The sequence below is a fragment of the Lynx rufus genome, unplaced genomic scaffold (genome assembly GCF_022079265.1).
Source record: "Lynx rufus isolate CCGP_SWC_20201006 ecotype Redwood Valley unplaced genomic scaffold, mLynRuf1.p SCAF_7, whole genome shotgun sequence".
Taxonomy (NCBI): Eukaryota; Metazoa; Chordata; class Mammalia; order Carnivora; family Felidae; genus Lynx; species Lynx rufus.
Window position 1 is genome coordinate 136,548,646 of NW_025814889.1, and position 15,797 is coordinate 136,564,442.

Consider the following 15,797-nt stretch of genomic DNA (forward strand, 5'->3'; position numbering starts at 1 on the left):
TAATGCCCACGCTTAGCAACACTTGCAAATACGTCTCATGGGACTGGGACCCCCTCAAGGGCAGGCCTGCATCTGATTGCTCTGCATTGGGTTCAGCATACAGTAGGTGCTCAATAACCATTCAATGCAAGAACAAATGCCAAAATACTAACTTCCAAAATATGAGTTGACCAAATACTCTTTATGTGGAAGCCTTTAAAAAAAAAAAAAAAAAACTAAAGGAAACAACTGTACCAGTGGTCCACACAAAACATGACTCACGTCCATGTTGATCACCCCACATCCGCCAGATTTAAACTGAATTGTGAAAAATAAACAAAACTTGAACCACTCACTTGGAACCGTGGGGGGAAAAACCAGAACACAATGCCCGCTGCAGTAACCAACCCCATCTTTTCCAGAACTGGGTTATTCGAAGTCGCTTGTGCATACGGTACCTGAGCCAGGACATCTTGAAACTGTTCTCTTGTGAGAGGCATCAGGAAGGTTGTGATAATTCTTTTCAGCTCACTCTTCGACACTGTCATGTTGTGATTGGTATCGAGCAGCTGAAAGGCCTTTCTCAACTCGTCTCCTTTATCGGTAATTTTTTGAAATAAAATCCGTTTGACATCTAAGAAGGACAATATCGGATTTGCCATAGCAGTGGCTGTCAAAGAGATACAGTTGTTTATTAGACGTGCTTAAAGCAAAGATCTCCAAAACCACTTCACTGCAGACTAGGAGCCAACAAACTTCTAAAACACTCTTTCTTCTACTGTATCTCACTTTACGCATCTAAGCATTGCTTGACTTGCGACGGCGAATCTACGGCCGTTTTTTACCTCTGAAATCTGGTCAATATAAAATAACAGTAATCACGTTAAAGAGAAAAAGCAAAGCAAAGATAATCTTCCCTGTACAGGACATGTATCATTATAAGCAAAGAACATTGGTCTTCAGAAGAAAATTCAATTAGAACAGTATCATTTCAAATAAATCTTCAAAATATCATATTCACTTTTCACCTCCTTGCCACTTTTTGAGGGGAAAACGTGTAACTCTCAAATCTAGATCATTTCCCTTTCCAAGACGAGGAAGGGATGAGAATGGCTGGCCCTGGAAGGTAATGAAAGAATGTCAGAAGGTGCTGGGGGGGGGGGGCTGCACTTCCTGGGAGGAAAAGCAGCCACGTGGGGGCCCGTGGCGCTGTAGATCCCGGGGTCCCCGTGTCACCAGAGGAGAGCTGACACACCCCAGCCTCCATCCTCTCTGTCTAAGATGGAAACGGCCGTGGGAACAATACAGTAAGTACAAATCAACTCATGGTTGTCAGTCAGTTTCATAAGCATGAGCACGTGATTGTTCCCTTTTGATATTTTACAACCTACTCAAGAAAGAGGAGCCTAAAACGAAAGGTAGTTTGGTAAATCTGTTCTATTGACTTATGAGATTGCAAAGGCTTGGTGACTACAGTTTTCTCAGTAGCTTTGCTCTACATAGTAAATTCTGGATGTGTGTTAAATGTCTTTAATGTCATCTCTTCTTTTATAAACTCATTCACAAGCAGGAGCCAGGGAAGGATGATTCTAGTTATTTCCCTTCAAATGAGAATTTCTTATCCAGGTATCATGCCTCTCTGGCATGAGCTTTCGCCGATGTTCACCTTCCCTGATGCTCGCCGAGCACCCAGGAAGCCTATGCCAGGTGCTGGGATGCCTTTCGCTCACCATGCCCACTGCCTCCTTGGGGAGGGGCACACATAACCAGGACCCACTGGAGACCTAGAAAAGAGGGTGGCTGGTTTGGGGTGACAGGCTGAAGGTCTCAGGAAAAGCTGCTTACAAGAAAGAGGTGACAACTTCAACTGGAACTTGGTGCTCCCAAGAGTGAGAGAGGCTAGAAGCAGGGGGTACTGTGGAGGACAGCCAGTTGAGGCAAACGGAGGGACAAGCATAGGAGGCATCAGCCCAGAGACGAGACTATGAAAGTCAGCAGGAGCCAAATCCCAGGGGCTCCCATCCAGCTTCATGCTCTGGTCATGGGACACCAAGCTGGGACTTCCATTGAGAGAATGACATCACCCAATTTTCATTCTTAAACTGAATTCTGACATCACATGTAGAAGGGACAGAAAGGGGAGGACCCAGTGACAGTATGGAGACATGTCGTTAACTAACAGCATGCTCAGGCATGCATTAATGGAGGTCTACCCTAAGATGATGAGCACGGAGGGAAAAGTAGGAGTGAATGAACGAGAAGTTGAAATAGACCAGGTAAAGTCCCTATTGCTCCAATGGCAGATCTGTGAGCAAAATATATGATAATTGCTATTCCAACCTTCTACATTTACAGGAGTTTGTATATAGCAATACATACTGGAACAGATGAGAAAAAAGTTTATGGGAAAACTAATGAATTCATTTTGGGATCTCTGAGTGGGAATGTCCACTTGAAAGCTGAACACAAACATTTAGAGATCAGAAGTGGGGGAACTGGCCACGTAGAAGCCATGGGGGAAGCACGCCATGAAGAGAAGAAGGGAGCCCTGAGAAACACTGACTTTTAAGGAAGTATAATTCATTCATTCATTCAAAAAATATGTATTGAGCACCCATCATATTTCAGCCAATGCTCTAGGCACTGAGGTACTACAATGAAACAGACGGAGGAGATCAGCTCTTGTAAAGCTTAGAATCTGGAGGAAAGAGTAAAGACAAGGAACAGATAATCAATAAGCGATAACATAATGGTAGGCAGTGCACGTGCCACAAAGACGGTGAGACAGAACAAGGCGAAGAGCCAGGGGGGGAGCTGTTTTAGGTGCAGTAGTCAGGGAAGTCCTCTCTAGGTGTTTGATGAGCTGAACCACAATGATAAAATGAGCCAGCCAGACGAGAAGCTACAGGGGACACAGCATGCGTGTGTCGCGTGAGACGGAGGGCAGAAATTGCTGAGATCAGGGTGGGTGGTGCTTCAGTGTCTGCACAAGAACCTGGGGTTGTCTCCAAATGCGACGGGAAAGCTCGGGAGAGTTCAAGCAGGGCGGTGATCCCCTCTAACCTACGTTGTCTTCAAAAATCACTCCGGCTGCTGTGTAGAGAGTAGATTACACAGGGGCAAGAAATGAGGAAGAAGACCAGAGAGCAGGCGATTGCAAGGGTCCGAGAAGAGGTATCTGTGGCTTGAACCAGGTGGTGGCCCTGGATGTGGGGCAGGGGGGGAAAGTAGACAGATGGGAGGTATAGTCAAGAGACAGAGTGGACGGGTTTTGCTGATTGATCGGCTCAGCAGGGCAGAGCCTGAAGAAACCAAGGATAACTGGGGGCTGGGCTCGAAGAACCACATAAATGATGGTGCTATTCACCGAGATGGAGAACGCCAGGAACGAAGAGCTCTGCTTGGCCGGCTCACGGTTGAGATGCCCATCAGATGAACCCAGGCAGAAAGGTCAGAGAGGCACCTGGAGATTCGATCTGGAGCTCAGGAGGGAAGTCAGAACGGGGCTATCGCTCTGGTTATGCGTGATGCGTAGAGATGCGGGGACGTGGAGTCAGAGGCTCACCTGGGAGGGAGCAGATGCGGGGAAGAGGACTGAGTAGGAGCCCCCAGCGTGAAGAGACCTAAACGTCCCAGATTTCCAGGGGCCCCGCCGGCCCCCCCCCCCTCCATTTCTGTCCCCGGAATCTCAGAAGCAGCCGATCCACAGGGAGGGGCTGCATGGCTCCACGTGGGCTGGTGAACCCGGTTTCGCCCTCTGCCCACCCAGCCCCGAACTCCTCCTCCGGCCCCAGGGTCATGGAGGAGCCTCTCTTGTCAATTTATGTCTCCACCTTGAAACCTTTTTTTGGACTTTTCACGTCTCGTTTTAGTTGCTTCCCAAGAAACACCATCTTTGCAATCAACAATTCTAATTTAAAAGTCATCAGAAATATTGGTTTGAAACTGGTGGACAGTAAAAGGAAAACTCTTTCACGTGCCTAACGCGCCTCCCAAGGTTTGAAAGGAAAGCAGTAACGACACTCACATAATCGGCTGGCGGGAATACAAATTGATATCATCTTTCCGAAGGGCAAGTTGACAACCTTTTCTGCATCCGTTTAGAATATACAACAGTCACAAGAGACTGTCATTCTCCCCCTAACGATGAGAACAAGTGGGATGCTCAGTTTTAAGCCCATCAGAGAACTGAGGGACGCCAACAACCTAAATTCCGGAAAGGGCAAGCCACTCCTCAGAGGGGACGGACCCGGGACCCTTTTACCCTCGCAGGAGCAGGGGAAGCAGAGCACATTCATTCTCGACCGGGGTGAGGGAAAAAGAACCAACCATTCAGCGGCCGCCCGGGGACAGGTGTGATGGGCTGAGGCCGCGGGGCCTCGACCACAGGGCAAGTCCGCGCCCGGCCTCCTGGGCCTTCCCGCGGGGGTGGAAGTGGCACCCCACTGCCGGGGACGAGGTACGGGGCTGTGACGGGGCCCGGGTGGGCAGGCTCTTCCCTGAGTGTAAGGCACCTGCTCACCAGAGGCTGAGGACAGAGCGCGAAAGCAGAGGCGAGTCCCTAAGGCTGAGCCCACCTCAGGGGCCCACCTGCAGAGTGGAGGCAGGCAGGCAGGGCAGAGACAGGCCTCCTCAGGAGCAGAAAACTAGGAGCTGGGCTGGAGGACAGAGAACCCCCACCCGAGAGACGCTCCGAAACTGGCAGGGGGCGCCGTAAAGCAGAGGGCCAACCTGGCAGCCGGACTGGGCGGCGCGCGGATGTCCAGATCAAAGCATTTGAAAACCAGGGGCAGCTGCAACCGAATCCAGACGAGAGCTCAGTTTGGAGATGAAATGGAGACAGCCCATCTCACTTGAAGTCTGAGAGAAGAGGCGTCCAACAGTTTCTTCGGCTTCCTCCGCGCTCCACACAAACGTGTGCCATTAAATCTTTTTAAAACTGCGAGACAAGTGAAATGAGAAAAGGTGACCTAACCAAGACCGAAACCAAGAAGAGCCACAGAGAGAACAGATGGAGAAATGATCAGGTGTGTAAAGCAGGAACGGTGAACACGTTCAAGAGATGACAGGCAAACCCAACAACACGCCGAATATACAGGGGATTTCAGCGGGGAAAAGGAAAACTGTTCTTGAAAGCACACCGCAAAGCTGGAAATTAAAAGTATAAGATCAGAAGCAAAAAGAAAAAACTCATTTGATCTGCTTAACCGCAGACTGCACACGATAGAAGAAAAGCCTCATGAATATAAAGTCGGGTCCAGAGCAATCCTTCAGATTTGAACATAAAGCAAAAAACTGTTTTAAAAGGAAACAGGGGTCCCAGGTCTGTGGTTTTCCCCATGAACAGCGCTCATTTAATATGAATTATGCAAGTACATCACCTCCATGTGCACCACCACGCAGGAGACAGAGGGCAGCCAAACACTTCGTGGTCCCCACCTTCGGGGAGGCAAAAGGTGCTAGGAGACTTTTAAATAAGAAAAAGGAATTCAGTACTGAGAATTACCACCAGTAAAAACGGAAGGCAAGTGGCCAAAGGGAAAAGCAGGCACTGACGGCACGTAAGGCAGGTGAAGGACTAGTACCTTCCATACAAAGAGAGCGCCCACGAGTCACCCGAAGACCAGCCCACAGCAGGGGACCGGGCAAAGGATATCAACAGGCGGCTCACAAAAGAGGGACAGAAAGCTGGCAAACCGGACAATCAAAGTTCACCTCCCCGTTCAGGAAAGGCAAGTGGACACAACAGAACACTGCTTGTGCGTGAGGCGACGTAAGAGGCGAAGTTCTGGGTTAGGATGCTTCAAGGTCCGCACTTTCAAGTGCTCCTTGCGGGGATGTCCAGGCACACACTTCCGAAGGCCCGTGTGGCAGAGGGCAAGAGGCTCGGCGGGAACGCCCCTCGATCCACGCTGCTCTGCAGGATAAGAAAGGTCAGCTGAGACGTGTCCAGAGGGCACCGGACACGTGGGGCTGCTGAACGGTGTCGGCAGCTGCTGGCCGACCCCCATCTATTCTCCCCTTTTCCCTTGGAAACAGAAATGCTCAAATTTTGGCAGCCATTCGACCACCTGGAGATCTGTATTTCCAGACTCCCGGGTAGATGCCTGTGACCCTGCGATCCACTGGGAGGAAGCACAGTGTCCAGTCCGACTTGACAGGAATGCCTTTCCCCCCCCACAAGGCAGAATTCAGGGCATCCGTGCCTTTGTCCCCTCTGAGGCCTCCTGGCACCTCGGGTTGTGTGCTCGCTATGCTTTCCGCACACGCACTTCCGTTCTGGTAGTGTCTGCCTCAAGCCACTAAAATTCTTTACTCCACCCCCCCCCCCCCGGACTGTGAGTGCCATCAGGGCAGGACCTCTGCTGGGCCCACCTCTTTATCCTCAGTACCTATGACAGTTCTTGTCACATGTCAGGGCTTAGGAAATGTTCAGGAAAGAAGGAAGGAGAGGGAGAGGGGGGAGAGATGAAAAGATATCTACTTTGGGGAAATGATTACGTTGAATTTTACTGCTTTAACACTGAGAGATGCAAACGAGTTTAAAACTTACATCCACACAAAAACCTGCATGGAAATGTTTACAGCAGCTTTATTCATGAGTGCCAAGATGTCTTTCAGTAGTGAACAGATAAGCTAACCATGGTACCTCCATGTAAGAGCATATTTTTCAGAGGTTAAAAACTGGGCTACTGCCTCATCAAAAGACTGGAAGGAGCTTAAGTGCGTACTGCTAAGGGAAAGAAGCCCGTGTCAAAAGGCTCTATACGATATGATCCCAACTTGATGACATTCTGAGAAGGCAAAACTATGGAGACAGTAAGAAGACCAGTGGTTGCCCCGATTAGGGGCAGGGAGGGATGAATGCGTGGACCACAGGGGATTTTGTGGTGCAGTGAAATGATTCCATGTGATATCATGCTGGACACGTGCCATTATATGTTTATTAAAACCCAGAGGATGCACAACACAAAGAACAACTCGACTGTAAACTGCAGACTTCGGTCACTAACAACATATCAATAACGGCACATCAATCGTAGCAAATGCACCTCACTAATGCAAGATGTCAATAGTAGGGAATGGGGATGAGGAGTAAAGGGGTGTGTGGAACTCTCTGGACTTCAGCTACATTTCTCTGTAACCCTGAAACTACTAAAATAAAGAGTCCCTAATGAAGAAAAACTAAGTAAGGAGATATACTAGGGAACACGGTAATTTTGGAATCACACTGTCTGGGTTCAAATCTTGATCCTGCCACTTTAAAACTATATAACTTCTGGGCAAGTGGTTTGATCGAGCTGTGTCTCCGTTTCCCCATAAAGAATATAGGGACAGTAAGAGAGTCTACTTCATAGCTCTGTTGCATGTGGTTAAATGATATGTGCAGCTTTTGTACAGAATCTGGTACATACTAAACACACTTAAGTAATATCTACCGTTAGCATTATTTCTTCATGAATACTCACTTGAAGAAGGTCTAAACACATGTTGGAAACCATTCCTTGAATACACTCTACACGGTGAAGAGTGAGGTCTTAAATTCATGAACTTGTGTGTGGGAGGATACGAAATATGCCAGTCCCGTGTAACCGCCATTTTGCACATTAAATCCCTGTGACATAAAAGAAAGCAGAGTACGTTACTTTTGAGCACACATTACAAATGTGGCCAACCTCCTCCCTATTCTTCTTCCAAAAGGACAGCTGGAGACTCTAACAATGCTAGTCGTGACCTTCTAGCGAATGTTTCAAAAACTCTTCTTAAAATGAACACAAGGTCATGATTTTAGACTCATTGTTTTTAGTGGATCCAATAATTTTCAAAAATGGTGAAATAAGGAAGTTCTTGGGTAGGAAGATCCATCCGCATCTTGACTACCACTGGCTCATTCCTTTGGTGGGAGTAAGGATGGAAAGTTTGGATTCCCTATGCTCGCCTCAAGTGCCTCACTGCATATCCATCCCAGAGGCAGAGCAGACGGCAAGAGCGCCAACAATGGTTCAGTAAGAACCTCTGAAAATCCTCTCCTCCATGAAGACAATAAGAAAACTGGCAAAACTTGCCAGAACCAACTTTTTCAGAACTCTGGAAATTAACCAAAGGTTTGCAGAAATCTAGGGAGCCCTTATTCATAAACAATGGCAGAATCTCAGTATGAACACCAGGTTTTGTGGCACTTCAACTTCCCCTGCTCCCGTCCACCCCTGCCCCCAAATAGGCAGTAGCCTTGAAACCAACAGCCTGCAATTTCAGTGAAAATCCAGCAGTCTGCCAGTCGCTGGAAAGGGGAGAATGGGGTTGGTGCTCCTTCAAGCACCATTACAAGAAATTGTCAAAAGGCATTTGTTGAAAAAGATCAGAGGCAACTGTTGTCTAGGCTTCTAGCTGCCTAAAGGATCAGATAACAGATGGAGCAAATAATAGACTAACAAAAAAACCTTAAAGGGAAATCTAGGGAATGAGATGTCCATAGGGAAGCTCCCACATATTCTTGGGAGTCTAGAAAGCCACTCACACATATAGAGCTGTGAACAAGCCCAGGGCTGTGTGCTTGCTCAGGAAAGAATGGAGCAGGCCCTAAACTCTTACCTTGGGGCTGACCTTGGGGCTCTGCACAAGCAGGAAATGAAGCCTAAGGTAGGTCTCTAAACTGCCCATCAGAGTATTAAAGGAACACTCAAATACACACAAAGAGCCCCTCAGCAAAGACTGGAAGACTATTATTTGCAGGCATTTAAGGAAATCTCGGTCCAATCATGAGCTGATCACTAAACTAACCAATCAGACACTTCAATGGTCATATGTGACAAAAAATACAGACTTCACAAAGTCAGTTTAGAAAAGTCACTATACAGGGGCTCCTGGGTGGCTCAGTGGGTTGCTGTTGATTTCAGCTAGGTCTTGATCTCCTGGCTTGAGTTCAAGCTCTGCACTGGGCTCTGTGCTGAGTGTGAAGCTTACAAGAGGAGAGGGGAGGGGAGGGGAGAGGAGAGGAGAGGAGGGGAGAGGAGAGGAGAGGAGAGGAGTCGAGTCACTAATCAAAAACAAAAATTTAACAAGTGGAAAGAATATGTTTTCAAAAATTGCCACATTATTTAAAATGTCTAGTTTTCAATAAAAAAATTATGAAACATGAAGAAAGAAAGAAAAAGAAAGAAAGAAAGAAAGAAAGAAAGAAAGAAAGAAAGAAGAAAGAAAGAAAAAGAAAGAAAGAAAAAAGAGAGACTCATACATACATAGCTTTAGAAACCATGCAAGCTAGGAAACAGTGAGGTGAAACATTTAGTGTAGAAAGGGAAAAAAACCTACCAACCTAGAATTCTGTATACAGAAAAATTATCCTTCAAAAGTTAAAGGCAAATAATACTTTCTTACACAAACAAAAACTGAGGATAAGTCACCAGCAAGCCTGCTTTAAAAAAAAAAAAAAGGTTAAATTCTTCAGAAAGAAGGAAGAATTATACAAGTCAGAAACTTAAAGTTACATAAAAAAGAGGAGCAGTAGAAAAAGCATAAATTAAGGTAACATAAACACATATGCACCCAATAATAGAGCCCCAATATACATGAAGCGAAAACTGATAAAACTGAAAGGAGAAACTGACATCTGAACAATAATAGCTGAAGACTTCAACGGCCACTTATAATAGTGGATAGAACAACTGTACAAATCAACAATAGAGGACTTGAACAACACTATAAACCAATTAGACCTAACGGGCATGTAAAGAACATTCCACCCAACAATGGTAGAATATACACTCTTCTCAAGTGCATGTGGAACATTATTCAATCATATGTTAGCACATAAAACAAGTCTTGAAAAATTTTTAAATATACAAATAATCAAAGGATGTTCCCTAACTACACTGGAATGAAATTAGAAATCCATAACAGAAAGAAATTGAGTAATTCACAGATATGTCAAAACTAAATAACACACTTTTAAATAACCCCAACGGATCAAAGGGAAAAAAAAACCACAAGTGAAATTAGCAAATACTTTTGGATGGATGAAAATGAAGGCACACATGCCAAAAAGTGCCTGCATTATTTTTTAAAAGAAGAAAACCTCAAATCAATAATTTAATCTTGTTCTTTAAGAAACTAGAAAAATAAGAGTAAACTAAGCCCAAATAAACAGAATAAAGGAAATAATAAAGATTAGAGCAGAAATAAATGAAATTGAAAAGAGAGAACAAACAGAGTTAGTTCTTTGAAAAGATTAGCAAAATTGACACATTTCTGGATAGATTTTCTAAGAAAAAATGATAAGGATAAAAACAAAAAGGATAAGGGAATGCTAGAACAATTGTATGCCAATTAATTAGCTAATCTACACAAAATAGAAAGACACAAGCTACTGAAACTGACTGGAGAAGAAATAGAAAATCTGAATAGACCTATACCAAGTAAAGAAATTAAATGAGAAATCAAAAACTTCCTGCAAAAAAAAAAAAAAAAAAAAAAAGCCCAGGACCAAATGGGTTCACTGGTATGTTCTAGCAAACATTAAAAAAATTTTTTTCAACGTTTATTTATTTTTGGGACAGAGAGAGACAGAGCATGAACGGGGGAGGGGCAGAGAGAGAGGGAGACACAGAATCGGAAACAGGCTCCAGGCTCTGAGCCATCAGCCCAGAGCCTGACGCGGGGCTCGAACTCACGGACCGCGAGATCGTGACCTGGCTGAAGTCGGACGCTTAACCGACTGCGCCACCCAGGCGCCCCTCTAGCAAACATTTAAAGAATAATTAAAACCAATCAATCCCTCACAAACTCTTCCAAAACAAACAAACAGAAAAAAAAATAACAGATAAGAGGGAACACTTCCCAACACAATTCTGTGAGGCTAGCATTACCAAATCCAGACAGAGGCATAATTAAAGAAAGCTAAAGACCAATATTCCTTAGGAATATAGGAAAAATCTTCAACAAAATACTTGCAAACAAATCCAGTGACATTAAAAAAGAATTAGACGTCACGAACAGGTGAGATTATCCCAGGCACTCAAGGGTGATTGAACATATAGAAAGCAGTCACTGTAATACACCACATTAATACAATTTAAAAAAAATTATCACCTCAATAGATGCAGAAAAAGCATTTCACAAAATCTTATGCCTTTTCTTGATAAACACACTCAACAAGCTAGGAATAGAAGGGAACTTCCTTGACCCAATAAAGGGCATGAGTAAAAAACCAACAGCTATCATAGTATAGAATGGTAAAAGAACAAAACTTGAAAGCCTTCCCCCTAAAATCAGGAACAAGGCAAGGATGTCTGCTCTCACCACTTCTATTCAACATTGTACTGAAGGTCCTAGCCAGAGCAATTAGGTTAAAAAAAGGAAATAAAAGGCATCCAGCACTAGTGGCACAAGTAAGTTTTATAACATCACTTGTCTGAGGCTCCTAACTTAGCAAACCTTCAAAGGGAAGGGGAGGGAAGAAGTTTTCTCTATTATACTTCACCTTTAAATGCAAGTGCACAATTATTTAATATTCAGAAATAGATACATGTGTGTGGCACTATTTGAGAATGAAGAACCAGACTAGACAATATATCTAAAGCCCTAGATTTTAAGAATCTCAAGTTTACAGGATTGAAGAAATGAATCAGAATTTTTTTTTTAACGTTAAAGAAATACACACTGGCTGGTGCTCTGGTTTACATCTCTTTGGGCAGCCCCTGACTTCCTAGCATGGTATTGGTCTAGACCTGCCTTATTTACACAGGTCCCTGTGAGCCGGGACAATACCAGGGCTTGAAGCCATGTGAGGCTGACAGCGGAGTCCCACATACATCTTTATTCAACTAGTTAAATTCAACTGAAACCTAGAATCATAGCATGGGTAAATTTACAGAAGAACATGGCTTGGTATGTGTTCACAGAGCCAAAATATATTTAATGAGCTTCCTTCTAGAAGTCTGGGGTTCAATGAACAAAACACAAAATCATGGACATCGTGGGCCTTATATTCTAGTCCTGGAAGACAAACAATAAATAAGTGAATGATACAAGTGGTTAAGTACTGTGAAGACAAATGCAGCGGGGGGTGGGGGGGACTAGGTAACACTGATCTGACAGAAACCAGGAAGAGAACAATGCCATTGGGAGGACAAAGAGACAACAGGAGGTCAGACAGAGGAAAACCACATAGGCTTCTGTGATGGCTGGGCTCTCTCCATGAGTGATATGTGAAGCCACTTGAGGGTTATATACAGAGAAGAGAAATATGTACAGGGTTATGATCTGGCCTTTGCATTTAAAGGATCCCTCTGACTACATGTCAAGAACAGACTTACAGAGGCAGGGGAGGAAACAGGGGGATCAATTATAAGTCCACTGAAATAATGCATGCAAGAAAAGATGGTGGCCTGGACCAGGGTCGTTTTGGTAAAAGTGTTGAGAAATGGTCATATTCTAAATATGTTCTGAAGGCAAGGTCAATTGTATTATCTTATAGATTTGATTTGGCATGCAAGACAAAGGCTGAAGGAAGTGGCCATTAACTGAGATGGGAAAGGACAGCTTTTGAGGGGAAGATCAAAAGTTTCATTCTGCACATGTTGAGTTGGAGATACCTGTTCATTTTCCCAGGGGAGATACTGAATAGGCAGTTGGATATTTGAGCTTGAGTCTGGGGAAGAGTCTGGGACTGGAGATACAAGTGTGAGGACTGTCAGCATATAATGGAAATAAGGCATGATGTCAGATCAGCCCACCATTAAAGCAGGTGTAAAAAGAGAAAACATGTCAGAGCTGAGCTTTGGGGTATTCCAACATTCAGAATTCAAGAAGATGAGGAGGAACCAGCAAAAGATGAAAAAGAGCTGCCAATGAGAAACAAGAAAAACCAGGAGCCTGAAGTGTCCTGGAAATTGAGCGAGGAACATATTTCAAGGAGGGAGTCATGGTACATGTCAAAAGCTACAGTGATCATCATTGAAGATAAGGACCAAAAATTGCCCTTCGGATCAAGCCATGCGACGAGTACTGATTACCCCAAGAGGTACCATGCTGGTGGAACTGGGAAGTTAGAGGGGGAGCCTAAGCAAGGTACGCATAAACTCAGAGTAAAAGAATCTCTGCTTTAAAGCAGAGCAACAGTGTGGTAACTGAAGGAGGCATGAAGGTCAAAGAAGAAATGTCTTTAAGACAGGAGAACTGGAAGCAGCTATAAAGACTTCTGGTAGTGATCCAATGGCAAGGCAAAGAATAATGAAGCAGGACTGAAAGGAGGGGTCACCAGTTCCCATGGGTTCACCAGTGGAGGCAGGATCTCATCCCATGGATGAGCCTTCTTAGGAGCACACTCAGTTCATCACTTGTGACGAAGGAGAAGACAGTAGACACAGATGCGGTGAGGAGAGTGCATGTTGCTTCCCTCCAGCTCGTGTCTATGTCCTCTGTGAAATGGGAAAATGGGCCATCAGCATCAAGTGAGGATGGGATAGGCATCCAGGATTCAAAAGAGAGAACAAAAAGTAAAAAGTGGTCCAGAAGAGATGGCAAGGGGGCGTGAGGTGGGAGATGAAGAATGACGGGCAAGGAGTTGTAATAGCCCATCCAAGGTCCATGGACATGAACTCAAGAACCAGACCCAGGGAAGTGGAGAGTTGGATTTAATTGGGGTCAATGTTTTGAAAAGCAAGTGCTATACAGCAAGGGGCATCACGTGCACATATTGTCCAGAAAGGGGCCCCAAGAATGATGGGAATTCTTGGTGTCTCTGAAATAATTGCACAAAACTAAGGAAGTGAAGAGACCAGAAACTCAAGTTCATGAAGAATTTTAAGAAGGAAAAAAAAAAGGTTTCAGAATATGGCAGCACAGCACGGAGACCCTGAGCTTGTCTTGTCCCCGAAATGCAGCCAGATAAGCACCAAACCATTTTAAGCACCTAGGAAATTGATCTGAGGATTAACACAACAATCTGCATAACTTGAGCCACAGAACTTGGCAGGTACGCATTACAGAGAGGTGAACTGGTGGAGAGAAAAGCTGTGGAGGGTAGGGAGTTGTTTTGCAGAGAGGACAGAGAAAGGGAAAGGGAGAGAATGTGGCACATCAGGATTGTTCAAGAAAAGCACTCCCCATAAGTGGCTGGAGAGAAGAAGAGAGAAAGAGTGAAAACACTTGCAGGGGGCTGAGCAAATCTGTCCCCCAAAACCATTGGTATAGAAAGAGAAAAATTTATTTTTTTTGCTTTATTTTTTAAATGTTTTATTTTATTTCATTTTATTCTATTTTATTATATAGATTTTTTAATTTTTTCTTTTCTTTTCCTTTTTTCTTTATTCTATCAAGCTTCTTTCAACAAGCTTGACCAAACACACCCACCTAGGATCTAGCTTCATTTCTTTGATTTTTTTGTTTTGTTTTTAATTTTTTAATTTTTATTTTAATTTTTTTCTTCCTCCAAAATGACAAAGTGAAGGAATTCACCGAAAAACAAAGCAGAGGAAGAAATGACAGCAAGGGGCTTAATCAACACAGATATAAGCAAGATGTTTGAGCTAGAATTGAGAACTATGATAATAAGAATACTAGCTGGGGTTGAAAAAAAGCAGAGAGTCCCTTTCTGTGGAGATGCAAGAAATAAGATCTAGTCTAGATGAAATTAAAAATTCTATAACCGAATTATGCTACATGAAATAAGTCAGTCAGAGAAGGACAGATATCATATGTTTTCACTCATATGTGGATCTTGAGAAACTTAACAGAAGACCATGGGGGAAGGGAAGGGGAAAAAATAGTTATAAACAGAGATGGAAGGAGGCAAACCATAAGGGACTCTTAAATACAGAGAACAAACTGAGAGTGGATGGGGGAGGGGGGGAGGGGAGAGGGAAAAATGGGTGTTGGGCATTGAGGAAGGCACTTGTTGGGATGAGCACTGGGTGTCGTATGTAAGCGATGAACCAAGGGAATCGACCCCAAAAACCAAGAGCACACTTTACACACTGTATGTTAGCCAGTTTGACAATAAATTATATTTTTTAAAAAATTGCTATAAACAAGACGCAATCCAGAATGGATACCACGATGGCAAGGATGGATGAAGTAGAGCAGCAAATCAGTGATTTAGAAGATAAAATTATGGAGAATAATGAAGCAGAAAAAAAGTGGGAAACAAAGGCAAAAGATCATGATACAAGACTTAGACAACTCAGTGACTTATTAAAAATGAATAACATTAGGGGCGCCTGGGTGGCTCAGTCGGTTAAGCATCCGACTTCGGCTCAGGTCACGATCTCATGGTCCATGAGTTCGAGCCCTGCGTCGGGCTCTGGGCTGATGGCTCAGAGCCTGGAGCCTGCTTCCGATTCTGTGTCTCCTTCTCTCTCTGCCCCTCCCCCATTCATGCTCTGTCTCTCTCTGTCTCAAAAATAAATAAAAACGTTAAAAAAAAAAAAAATGAATAACATCCAAATCATAGGAGTCCCAGAAAATGAAGAGAGAGAAAAAGAGACAGAAGTTTTATGTGAGCAAATTATAGTGGAAAACCTTCCTAGTCTGGTGAAGGAAACAGACATTAAAATCCAAGAAGCACAGAGAACTCCCATTGGATTCAACAAAAACTGACCATCACCAAGGCAAATCACAGTCTAATTCTCAAGATACACAGACAAGGAAAGAATTATGAAAACAGCAAGGGGAAAAAAGTCCTTAACCTATAAGGGAGGATAGATCAGATTCACAGCAGACCTAGCCACAGAAACTTGGCAGGCCAGAAAGGAGTAGCAGGATATATTCAAGGAGCTGAATTGGAAAAATATGCAGCCAAGAATTCTTTATCCAGCAAG

The 15,797-nt window shown here is 44.1% G+C and overlaps 1 protein-coding gene across 1 annotated transcript in view; it reads right to left on the minus strand.

The window, feature by feature from the left end:
- The window catches only part of EFCAB6 (EF-hand calcium binding domain 6), a 221,574-nt gene extending 213,987 nt beyond the window's left edge, over window positions 1-7,587 (minus strand). The window contains exons 1-2 of the mRNA XM_047067112.1: window positions 7,449-7,587; window positions 438-649 (exon numbers count right to left, since the gene is read on the minus strand). Coding sequence (XP_046923068.1) covers window positions 438-649; window positions 7,449-7,587 — 351 coding nt within the window. The remainder of the gene's footprint in view (window positions 1-437; window positions 650-7,448) is intronic.
- Between the last annotated feature and the right edge of the window lie 8,210 nt (window positions 7,588-15,797).